General features: G+C 37.0%; 1 protein-coding gene across 7 annotated transcripts in view; it reads left to right on the plus strand.

Annotated features, from left to right (window-relative positions):
• GALNT13 (polypeptide N-acetylgalactosaminyltransferase 13) overlaps nt 1–13,679 on the plus strand; it is a 208,430-nt gene that overhangs the window by 166,175 nt on the left and 28,576 nt on the right. For 4 of the 7 annotated variants that reach the window (XM_075180900.1, XM_075180901.1, XM_075180903.1 and 1 more), the window contains exon 10: nt 10,111–10,245. In XM_075180900.1, coding sequence (XP_075037001.1) covers nt 10,111–10,245 — 135 coding nt within the window. The remainder of the gene's footprint in view (nt 1–10,110; nt 10,246–13,679) is intronic. The other 3 variants (XM_075180905.1, XM_075180906.1, XM_075180907.1) reach the window with 1 other exon arrangement.

Genomic DNA, 13,679 nt, shown 5'->3' on the forward strand with positions numbered 1-13,679 from the left:
GTGGCCGATTTGAACATCTCTAGTTCATATTTTATGTCTGATTTTGTTAAAATGACTCTTTCGTATTTTAATGTTCAAGTATAATTTTGTAAACAACACAGTTTTTGTATTCGGTCTCAAGTGGTGAGGATAGAATAATCAGTAGCCAATGAGACCATCAAAATGTTTCCTGCAGCACAGAGTGTTTCAGGAGATACGTGTTCTGGTGTTGTGGTAGGCAGTGACCTGTCCACTCATGGGATTAGGTGAAGACAGGGCTGCATGTCATATGGCCAAAGTCATATGTGAGGAGTGTAATGGAAGTGGGGCACAACATGCTCTCATTCTCATGCATTCCTTATTGATGGCTGCTTCGACAGAGCGTAGGAGTAGGGCAGCAGTACACTGTACGCCCAGTAGGTTTGGCAGGAGGGCACCGCTTGCTAGACAATGTACACCCAAAAAAATAAAATTGTTCTGTTCCTGGTGGTTCAGGGCATGTCAGTCCACCTTCCGAGTCCTCCGCTTTCCTCAGAATGGAGGCATCAGAGAAAGAAGTAGGGTGGAGTAGAGGTAGGGTGGAGTAGAGGTAGGGTGGAGTAGAGGTAGGGTGGAGTAGAGGTAGGGTAGAGTAGAGGTAGGGTGGTGTAGAGGTAGGGTGGAGTAGAAGTATGGTAGGGTAGAGGTAGGGTGAAGTAGAGGTAGGGTAGAGTAAAGGTAGGGTGGAGTAGAGGTATGGTAGGGTGGAGTAGAGGTAGGGTGGAGTAGAGGTAGGGTGGAGTAGAGGTAGGGTAGAGTAGAGGTAGGGTGGAGTAGAGGTATGGTAGGGTAGAGGTAGGGGTAGGGTAGAGTAGAGGTAGGGTAGAGTAAAGGTAGGGTGGAGTAGAGGTATGGTAGGGTAGAGTAGAGGTAGGGTGGAGTAGAGGTAGGGTGGAGTAGAGGTAGGGTGGAGTAGAGGTATGGTAGGGTAGAGTAGAGGTAGGGTGGAGTAGAGGTAGGGTGGAGTAGAGGTAGGGTGGAGTAGAGGTAGGGTGGAGTAGAGGTAGGGTGGAGTAGAGGTATGGTAGGGTAGAGGTAGGGGTAGGGTAGAGTAGAGGTAGGGTAGAGTAAAGGTAGGGTGGAGTAGAGGTATGGTAGGGTAGAGTAGAGGTAGGGTGGAGTAGAGGTAGGGTGGAGTAGAGGTAGGGTGGAGTAGAGGTAGGGTGGAGTAGAGGTATGGTAGGGTAGAGTAGAGGTAGGGTGGAGTAGAGGTAGGGTGGAGTAGAGTAGAGGTAGGGTGGAGTAGAGGTAGGGTGGAGTAGAGGTAGGGTGGAGTAAAGCATGTAGAGTGGAGCTTCTTCCATGTATGCAATGTGAAGCACCAAACGTGGCTTCACAGGGCATGCAACGACCTCATGAAGGAGAACGTCAAACCCTCTATTTACTACATGGCTCCAGCATGTCTTATTGAGGATGGTTTCTTTAAAAGTGGACAACCCTTTTCACATTAACACATGGATTTATATTTTAGTTTTAATTTAATTATGACAATATATTTTGTTATGTTTTTATTTGTTTTTAGTATTTGTAAACATGGGCTATATGCTTAAAATTCTGGCGTTGTTATGCTTGGGAGAGCCAACTGATTACATTTTTTGGGGGTAAATTAATGGAGCTGCACTAAATGTGTAAGAGTTTCAAAAAGCAAAACTTTAATAAAGTGGGGTTTTTTTGGATAATTTTGCCACCTGTACCTGACTTGGAAAGCTAACTTCTTAAGTTACTATAAATTTCCAACAATAGTAACACATCCTAAAACGTGACAATTGGATTGCTCACGGAAGTGTGTGTGTGTGTGTGTGGGGGGGGGGGGGGAGATATCATCTGCTTATGAAGTGATTAATTATATACTAATAAACATTTAATGTATGACATTGATTTATAGTAATTGGATGTTTTAGTGTCAAGGTTTGATATTGGTAACACGTTAAATGGTTAAAAATGTGATTACTTTGTAAATGTATGATACTTGTCTAGTTTTCTTTAAAGCTATTACAGTATGCTGTGGGAAGCCACTTGTAGCAAGGAATACAGTAACACAGCTGATTGTAATTAGCCAGCAAACAAGAGTAACAGTTGTAAAGCTCTTAAATTTGTTGCATTTAAGCTGTTATTTTTTGTACTTCTTCCTAAGTAGCCAAACACTCATGGGGTAGATTTATCAAACCTTCTAAAAAGAAGTGGAGGTGTTGCCCATAGCAACCATTCAGTTTCTAGCTATAGTTTTCTAGAATGTACTAGATAAATGATAGTTAAAATCTGATTGGTTGCTATGGGCAACACCTCCAATTTTCTTTTTTGGAAGGTTTAATAAATCTACTCCATGAGTGTTTACAGTTTTAAAGGTCTTTGCTAGTCTGGAAATGTGTGCGCTACAAACACAGTAATTCTCTACCTAATTAGACTGTAAAAAAGTTAAACTGTTAAGTGACCTTGGATTTCCTTGAACTAGATGTCAATAGTGGTGCAGCATAAAAGTTGTCCCAATTTTATTTTGGTGGCCGGGGTTGATGGAGAAATATGGAATTTATAGTAAAAATATTGACTAATAAAAGTGAAAAAATAATGAAAATAACTTAATAGTTAATGAAAAAATTTAAGAAATGTTATTAGATGGAGATGAGGGTTAAACATATATATAACAATGATATAGAAGTGGTCAAACAAGTTCTAAAGAAATAAAATATATATAAAAAAAAAAAAAGTAGAACCTTTTTCTAACAAGAATTCCAATATCTATAATCTAAATCATAACAAATTCTAACTTCCTACTTCCTACTCAAAGTTCACAAATCAGTCACTAGCCCAACCGGTAGACTGATTGTATCATAAACTCGATACCTAAATATTTATCAAACTACATAGACACAACGCTCTTGAGGCCATATGTCATAAAAGCAGCATTATATTTTAGAGGCATATCAAGTCCTAAACATCCCCAAAGACTACATATAGAATCCTACACAAAAATGGTACACTAGCCAACAGTACAACATTAAGAATGGATCAGTGCCAGATTAAGGCCCCATGCTGCTCTAGGCTACAGTTAAGGGAAATGTGGACCGCTTCCTGCCCACTGGAACCTTGGTAGGAGCCTAAATCGCCTAATGGATATTTCGGCTATGGAGAACATGCAGAGAGTGAAAGAGACTAAGTAAGTAGCATACAATACATACTAACAAATTCAAAGAACAACTATGGGAACTAAATTGACTCCCAGCTATGCCAACCTATACCTGAACACATTTGAAGAGAATTCTGTAAATAATCACAACGCATACAAATAAAACCTAGTACTTTAGAAACATTTAATTTAGCATAGTTAGGGAACAGAATCTAAACTCAACAAATTTGTCACACACTTAAACATAAACATACGCATATTAAAATTCACAGAAAAACGCAACACTGTATATTAAGAATTCTCAAATCAACTCCAAAATATTCTACCAACCCATGGACAGTAATAACTATGGTCTAATGGGCAGCTACCACACAAACGTATGACTTAGCAACATATTATTCAGCCAATTCAGACATCTAAAAAATAAACTGCAGAAATAGGACCACTTACAAAGACCAAACAAAAGATATGGCAGAAAGATTTAAAGAAAGAGGTTACAGTACATTCACAATAAAAGATGATAAAAACAGAATAAAATAAATAGACAGACCAGAAATAATCAACATACAAGTAGTTCTGATCCCCTCCAAGCAACTTTAAAAGGATGAAATTAAATTCATAACAATTGGAACATTATTAAAAGTGATGAAAAAAACATGTGCCCCTACTTCCGGATAAACTACATGTAACACAATAGAAAAGACTAAACAGGCTCCTGAGGCCAATTAGTACCTTTATACTTTAAAACTATTATTAACTTCCATCATGAGAAAATAAAGTACCAATAAGTTCAGCTCCATAAACGCCACAAACACATATGAATTCACTAAATCAGGTGAACAATTAAAATACATAAAATAATTACATGCAAATCCTCTAAATATAATAACATGCAACCTACACTATGTAGGTCTTGCAGTAAGATCACTAAATAAAGAGATGCTAGATCACAGGAATAATATACAAGAAAATAAACAAACACAACACTTTAGAATACTTCAATACAATGCACAACGGTAAAACTGACAAGTTTAACTTTATCGACATATATACTCTAAACACTCTCTCTAGACTGTAAACCTACTGGATAGATAAACTAAAAATAATTGCGCCTAACGGCCTAAACAGAGACATGGACCTTTGGAATGTCTGCTGGTAAATGCATAACACCAATCAAAAAGGAAAAAAAAACCTCCAACTATAAATCACACTAAATAACTAAGGTCAGTAATCCAACATACTCTTATACTCAGTTTAGTAAACAGAGATGAATTACCATAGTAAGGATTAAGAAATAACATAACTGTTGGGCATAAAGCATAAACATAACTGCATTGTAAATATCATATATCAAATGAATCCATTTATAATTGGTGTTTTTCTCTACGTTAGGGTGTAAGGAAAATTACTTCAAAGCAGAGCCCTGCTCTCAAAGGGTTAATGTTTATTCTGTGGCTCTGCAGACTCACGAGCTACAAGATACCATTTTCACCTGTAGGGGAAACTGACCTGCTTCAAAGACCCCCTGGGTTGAGATATGGGGCATAAGAGTGGATTTTGGCACCTGAATAGAAGTTCTGTTCACAAAATACCACTTAAAATCCATTTAATTAGTTACCAACCACATATTGATAAATAGCATGAAGAAGAGCAACCAACTCATCAAATAAAGCTGTCTGTCACTTCAGGAATGAGAGGAAATCTGTATCAGCTCAACTAATCCACTGGACCTATGCATGTTTGGTATCTATAAATTGGTCCGTTTGTATTGGATTTATTAATAAAAAATGGGGTCAATGTGACACTCCCTAGGAAAGTTATGTTACATTTTAGCATGGAGTATGAAACAGAAAAGATGTAATTCTGGTTGTACAATGATGTCACAGGCTTCCCCTTGAGACCAAACTCCCAGGGGAGGGGAAAGGTGATAAAGTATCTTTAAAAAGATGAAACCACTTGCAAGAAATTGTCAGTCTTTTGGGAAATCAATCAACATTGACAAGCTGTCCATCTTCTAAGCCAATTTCCCTTGGCGCAGATTATACAACGCGTATGTAAGTTTATACTCTGAAACTTTGTCCTTTAATTTTACATGTTTTGCTGTATATGTCGTCACCTTTTATTAATAATTTTATAACCTGTAAGCGTTGTACTTTTTGGATATTAAATCTAACATTTAATAAGTGCTGTCCTTATTCATCTAAATGATTTCACAGCCTTTTATGAAGAAGACTGCTTCACCATGCTAACCCTTTGAATGCTGATGTGTGACTTGTTAATATATTTGTCTACCAAGCCTAGTGTGTGCCTGTGTGTACATTTGTGTAACAGATCCTTGATGTGTTAACCCTTTAAATATCAGTGTGGGAAGTGTTAAATCTTTTTAGCTATGAGAGAGTGATTTAATCCCTTAAAATATTTCATATATACATTTAAACAAAAAACTCTTCTTCATTATTATTTGCAGGCAGGTAAGAGCCTTTGCGAGAGAATTGTGTGCTCTCTTAGATATCTGGGAGGTCGTACCCTATAGGTGCTATGACTTTAACACAGATTTGCGCCTTTAAGCAGTATTAGTAAATAACCCTCACAGTGTAACTAAAAACCCACATCATTGTGTACTTAATAGGCACATGGTTTATGGATATTATTATAGAGTACAGATGCTCAGTGACCCATAGTGACCAATTGTTATTTAGCAAACCACTTATCTGTTTGAAATCATAAAAAGAAATACTCCATGAGGTTAGTATTATTGACCTAACCAGAAAACAAGCAAAAAACAAAACAAAGACAAGTTTATTTTTAGTGCAGTTAAATGTTATGAAATGGAAGGTTTCATGTGTATTAATATCACAGTTGTATTACATGTGTAAGAGAATATATTCCATGTTGTTATATTTTTAAAATTGCTTTTGCCCTGCCCTACAATCCTGAATCTCACAGTATAATAAATGTCCCCAATTTTGCGCTATCAACCTGATCCTCTGACTCATAAAGTGGGTGGGGCTTTGTGGGAATGTGGGTGTGGTTTAGGCAAATTAGGGAGAGGTTTAGGTAGATCATTGGAGGAGTTTCTTTGGTGAACATCTGGTGTTTTAAAATGTTGGGAGTTATACAGTAACAAGATGCACAACTCTCCTACGGAGAGCCATGTGTGACATAAAGCTATGACTTTACATTTGATAAACTGCTGCAGCTGGACATCTACAGATCGTCTTCCTCTGTTATCAGACAATATGTTAAATTTTTTCCCTGAAATGAACAATGCAGAACGAGCATTTACTGTCTGACTACTGACCAACATATTGTAATATAGGTACAAATTTCAGGAACAGTAACAAATTATATTGGTCTCCTAACTGTGTGAATCGAAATATAGTTTTCAATGTTTTAATCATTGTTGATATTTTATTTACAAATACAATCTGGTTATGCATAAAAAATGTTTTCACATTATCAAGACTCAGATTTCATTAATCACCATGGCAACTGGACAGAGCACATTGTAGACTGTGAGACTGCACAATATACTTTTATGATCATATTATCAATGCTTTAAGTATGGTGCAGTATAGTATATGTTTGCTTATAAAATGTACAATATTGATAAGCGCTACTTATCATCTCTTATATCTCTAATATATTGAATACACATTATTTTCTAAATTTTGTCTCCAAATGATTTTTTCTTTTGGCTTAGTGGATCAAAAAGTGGGTAGGTCTTTTAAATAAACATTATAAAAGAGCCTCGCTATTACACTGTTCTCCTTCTCTCCCTCCCTCCAACTTACCTGTTGGCTGAGCAAAGGTTTTGAATCAGCAATTGGTGGAAACGAAAGTTAAGAGCTACAAAAAAACCACACATATCCTCCACTAGGGGGCTCCTGCTCTGTGTGTCTTTAGCATTATGCTACAAAGGGCTAGATTTACTAAACTGCAGGTTTGAAAAAGTGGAGATGTTGCCTATAGCAACCAATCAGATTCTAGCTGTCATTTATTTAGTGCACGCTACAAAATGACAGCTAATATCTGATTGGTTGCTATAGGCAACATCTCCACTTTTTCAAACCCGCAGTTTAGTAAATATCCCCCAAAGTGTTTAATGCATCCAGTGAATGATACATAGGGTTAAAGGAAATGAATGCAATATAGTCACATTTTTTCACATTAACAGTGTTGTTCCCCTTCAGATGACTTTTTTGTTTTATACTTGCCCTGCAAATTTTATTAAACACCTTGCTTAATATTTTGTCTCAGTTCCTTCTGTATTTTTCAGCCATATATTTATATCATCAGCTAGAGTTGTCTGTTTTTATTGCCCTGCCATACAAGGCAAAGTTGCTGTGCTCTCTGCATGGGATGCAACTGTATCCAGGGAACAGCTATGTGTCGTATGCTGCGGCAGCAAAACTATTCTGCCTGCTAGTATAAAGACATTGCTGAAAGGCACAGAATGGGTGCTTAAAAACATACGACAAACAAGTAAATAAATTAAAATTGCCTGAAGGTTGTAACACCTAAACGCACACATACATTGGATCGAATTCTTGTTCAGAACAACTGATACTGGTATACATTACACAGATCCTGTATATAAGTGGTGAGTGCCCTATGCATGTAATGGAATATACAGCACTGTGATCAGCTGTAATACATGGAACCTATTTTCTCCAGAATGCAATAATATAATAATGCACTGTCTCAGCCAGTATGACTCAGTGACGACCGTTCACATAAACAGAGAGGATATTAAGCCTCTTCTGGTTATCCGTGGAATCAGTACGATACATGCTCCGTGACCCAGCATGATTTGTGTATTGATTGTTAGTCATTTGTAATAAGCAGATGATCTAATATACATGGGGATCACATAGACTGTAATACACTCTATAAATCTCATACTGTCATGTGTGAGATTGTAGCTAAATAGAACCAGACTTACAGTAGATAACAATTAGTTTTTATTATGTTAAAAAAAAGTAGAAATATAATGGTTAGCGTAGAAAGAAGATGCGTTTTAAATCATTCTAAGGGGGATTTAAGATGGCCGCGGTACTGTAGAAAGTAACGCAGCCTGCGCTCTATTACCGTTAATATGGTCATTTTAACCCAAATTTCTCAGGGAGCCGTGAGCAAAAATCAGCGTTAAATATTACTACACTAACGGTAATAGTGCACACTATTACCATAGTAACGGTAATAGTGCACAGGCCACGTTACTTTCGGCAGTAACGCAGCCAATTGAATCCCCCCCCCCTCAACAATATATTTAACTAAACAGTAAATAAGTAAATGATAGTAATGTGATCCTACTTTTCGCATTAGTATTTATGAAGAGGTTTGGGGGTATATTTACTAAACTGCAGGTTTGAAAAGGTGGAGATGTTGCCTATAGCAACCAATCAGATTCTAGCTGTCATTTTGTAGAATGCACTAAATAAATGACATCTAGAATCTGATTGGTTGCTATAGGCAACATCTCCACTTTTCCAAACCCGCAGTTTAGTAAATCTAGCCCTTGGTCTTCATCTTAAACTTCCCTGTAGACATTAACTGCAAACATTAAACCTCCTCCTTATAAAATGATGCAAACTCCACCAAATAAAGGGTTATGTGCAGTACCTGAACATATATAATTAGTTTATAAAACAATAAACTCGTTTGGAGCGTCCACATCAGAGGATTGTCTCAGTGGGAGCAGCCAACATGTCTGCATTTTACCAGCAACTGGAAGGGTAAATAGATGTGCCCAACTTCATGTAACTTTAGGAATTACTTAGTGAAAACATAATTTTGCACAAAGAATGACTTATGTTGCTTTGGACAGATGAATCAGCTGTAGCCTTTGCATTTTCGACCTAATAATACTGTCAATGTCATTATTGTCGACTTTCCAACCCTGTCTATATTATGGGGTTGATGATATAAATGTCGATCATGTAGAATTGCAGAATTGGGAATTATTAGGCCCCCGATTCACCCAAAACTAGTCCCCAATCTGCCCATACCATGCCTATTCATAGCAAGATAATAAGGAAACCTGGTATCTTCCTGGGAAAATTGAGACTATTGACAGGTATAAACTATGAGTAGAATTATGATTAATTCAGCTAACTTCCGATTATTTATTATTTATATGTCATGCAGTTCATAATTGTGATGATGGCATTTTTTCCTTTATATACAATGAGTGACAAACCAGAAGCCTATTTTTTTGAAACTCAATTATTGCTGTGTTGAGTATTTGCAGTATACACACACACACACACACATACACACACACACACACACACACACACACACACATTTAGAATTATAGAGTTCTATTTTTAGAACTGCAAAACTATATCAATAAATTAGCGTTTAAGTGTCTGATGTTACCATGGCAACTGCAATGACTACAGTAAGCTCCACTTATTGATTTTTTACTTCTATGCAGCTATTAATGGCTCACACCGTACTGACAGTTACCAACATTTTAAAAATGCATAGCCAAATTCCACCAGAGAAACACGCACAATTCTGTGTCCAAGTGAGGAATGAAAACGTTTTACATAAACATGAACCGGTCTAAATGGACAATCCGCATTAAGATATGTTTATTAAACTCCGCTGTAATACAGAGTTCTATATTTTAGATACTTAGGAATTTGCTGGCGCTATATAAATAAATGCTGATGATGATACTTTTCCTCAATAATTATTCACACATTATAAAGTATAAGAATAGTGAGAGTTTATTTCTATATACAGAAGAAGAGTTGTACTGTGCAATTGATCAATGAAGGGACAAATATAGAAAAATAGGGTCATTTCCAGGGAAAGTCTACGATCACTAAAAATTAGGGACAGTTGGCGACTCTGCTATACTGTACTTCCTTTGGTACAGTGTCAAACATTGGTAAAAAGTCAATAAAAAAAAATATTGTTTCTGTTATAACCCTTGACATCAATATGTTTTGCAGGTATTTTCGTACACAGCGGACAAAGAGATTCGTACGGATGATTTATGTCTAGACGTATCTAGATTGAACGGCCCAGTCATCATGCTGAAGTGCCACCACATGAGAGGTAATCAACTGTGGGAATATGATGCTGAGGTATGTCCACTACTGAACGTGCATGCACAATATGTATCTAATGGTCTTACGTATCTGTTTAGGTACCATATTAACCAGACTTATCCTTCTGTCCAGTCACTTCCACAAACAGTAATCGCAGCATCTGTTAGGGCTATTTACTAAAGCTGGGTACACACTACAGAATTTGCCACCAACTTTTTATGCCGATCGATTTTACATGCGATCGATGTTCCGATCGCTCGGTCCATGGACTGCATACACACTAGCCTTGTTTAGGACGATAAAGGGAAGAGCGGACGTCCCTTTAGTGACTTTTTACAGCCATGTTGTCGTGAGCAATGACTGTAATTTCGTACTCACTGTTGTGGATCGGTCGGAAGTTTATACACACTACACAACGGAAATGAGATTGGAACGAAAATATTAAACGGTACGACCAACCAAATGAGGCGACAATCGTCCATTTGGGCAGACTTTTGACCATCGTGTCACTGCACACACTGATCCGACTTTTGAACGAGCGGTCGTATGTCGGCTGATTTAGCCGATTATTGGACGAAAACCGTGTCGTGTGTGCCCAGCTTTAGAGTAGGGCAAACGTACCTATGATCAGCTGCATTAATCCATGCACATAGCATTCTGTGTACTCTGCTAGTACATAAACCTGTGTCACTACTGGACCATAAGGCATACTTAGTGGTAGATTTCCCAAACCTTCTAAAAAGGAAAAGTTCCGGTGTTGCCCATAGCCACCAATCAGATGCTAGCTTTCATTTATCTAGTATTCTACACAATGATAGCTAGAGTCTGATTGGTTGCTATGGGAAACACCTCCACTTCTCCTTTTTTTAGAAGGTTTTGGTAAATCCACCCCTTAGATGAAATCAGTGAAGTCGTTTGTGCAATGTGAAATGACGTTTTACCCTGACCTCACACAGAAATGGTTTAAGATTTGGCCTATTCAGCAGGTAAGCTATACTAACATTGCTGAGGTTTGGTTCATTTTCAGGTATTAAAATGACCGCTCGTGTCTTAGGCTATTAGACAGATGAGGCGGATCTCATATTCCTTGTGCTTTCAATAAATGCATGGTTGTCACATTCCTCGTTTATGGGCTTTTGCTCCTTACTGTTGCCAATAAGGTCTTCCATCCAGCGCTCTGGTGGCATCTCCATACAAACCTTTGCTCTCAAAACATCCGTAAGTTGATCTAAGTGAACCTAGAGTTTACAGGTGCTGTTTGATACCTTTATGTACCAGTCACGGGGCTTCACTGCGCATGTGCCACGCTGGCGCATGCTCAGAAGGACCCCTCACTCGCTCTTCTGAGAGCACAGCGGGGGTGGGGCTCTCTTCTTGGTTATTGATTATTAAAGTCTTAACAAAATCACTGTTAAAAATTAATAACTGCTTCCTTTAATAAGGGAACTATTTGGTGAAACTGAAGGGGCCGTTATTTATTTCTAAGATTGGTATTAGAAATGTTAGCACAACAGGACTAATGGAAAATGGCTTCCAATACCAGAGATGGGCACTATGAATATTTAGTGATATAAAGCTCTGACCCTCTTTCAAGATTTGGCAACCAATATTTTAGAGTATTTTTATGTAATATATCTCAGTCATATTCTGATTTTTTTACCCTCCTTGTCTGAATACAGAAGATACGTCATCCTAGCCAAAAAAATGGGTTATTTGCCAAATTGCAAAAATGTATCATTGAAGTCTCTGGGTTCTATCATTTCTAAAGATGACTTCCATGTGGATCCAGTTACAGTTCAGGCAATCATAGACTGGGTTCGGCCTATGGATCTAAAATCTATGCAGCAATTGTTGGGTTTGACAATTACCATTGCTGCACCAATTACTGCATTAACCAAAAATAGGAAATCATTCATTATAATCTCCAGAAGGCTCTCTGCTCTTGACGAGTTAAAGAAAACCTTTGTCGCAGCCCTAACACTTCAACACCCTGATTTATACCATATGTTCATTGTTGAAGTCGATACTTTTGGAGCCTTTCTGTCCAAATACTCCAGAAATTCTAAAAAAACAAAATACATCCCTGTGTATATTTCTCTTCCTCTGAGGTCAATTCTGATATTGGGAATCCTGAATTGTTGACTATTAAAAGGACCTTTATTTGGGCCTATATTGAATGGTCACAGAGGTTGGCAGGAACGTCTCATCAGTATATTTAGAAAATCATTACACAATTATATTATTACGTTATTAAATATTATTTCAAGAAATAGTTAATACGATGACCCCTTTCCATGTGGGAAATTCATCTAGTCCTGGTCGTTTATCTGCTGCCTTCAACAAATGTTTATTTAAGGAACCTCTTATGCTGCTGGGAAGAGTGTATAATACAATAATACAGGGAGGTAAAGCTCTTCCCTTCAGTAATTTATCCTTTATTAGATTGTTTCATAAGGAAGGAAAATATCCTAAGACTGTTTCTACATATCTCCCAATCTCTCTCTTAAACCTGAGCATTAAGAATAATAACCAAAATAAATGCAGTCAGATTATCTCAGCTCTTACCTAACCGATCTGTCAGATCTAGTGGCTTTTATAAACTGTAGAATACAAACCAAAAAAAATTAGAAGAATAATTGCTTTGACGTTACATGCAAAAGAAAGAATTTGGAAAGTGCTATTTCAGCAACTGATGCTGAAAAATCTTTTGATACACTTAAGTGGAATTATCTATAGCTGTCTATATTTTAGCCACCTATTTGGTCAATTCTCTGGCAATAAAATGATTCATTGCAAAAAAAAGCAAATCTTTTTGAGTTCAGGGGACAATAACCATTAGAAATCATCTGAGAATCCTCTTAGTTATGTAATACATAACATATCTATACATATTCCATCTGGTTTGATGCATTATATCAGTATAATATTTCACCTACTCTCAAAGCTGCAATAGAAAAATTAACAGCTTGGATAAATTTACCCATAGTTTAAGAGGAATAATTGCTTTTTTGAAAATGTCCATTATACTGAAATATTTATAAATTTTGTCTCAATTATTATCTACTATCTATTAATAAAATATAAGTATAATTTAAGTTTACGGTCTAAGATTATACATTTTACTTGGGCTGAAATTGCACCTAGAATTTCATAGTATACATTAAAATTAGACCTTTTATATTGTTACTATAAGTTAATACAAGACAGTCATATTTCCCAGATCCCATACAACTGTACAACGATTGTTCGTTCATGTCTGTTGTATCTTTCTTTCTCTATTGTCATGGCTTTAACGATCAAAGCTGACCTACACACAAGATCATGCTCTGTCCCCTTATGGCATTTCACATAGCATTTACTAAGACTAGGGATGTCCCGTGGAAATACATCTATAGAGCTAGTGACATACAATACGTAGTGTCTAGAACTGAAGCCTTGTTATATATTCTGTTATAGTCAATTTTATCGCT

The sequence above is a fragment of the Mixophyes fleayi genome, chromosome 7, assembly GCF_038048845.1.
Source record: "Mixophyes fleayi isolate aMixFle1 chromosome 7, aMixFle1.hap1, whole genome shotgun sequence".
Taxonomy (NCBI): Eukaryota; Metazoa; Chordata; class Amphibia; order Anura; family Limnodynastidae; genus Mixophyes; species Mixophyes fleayi.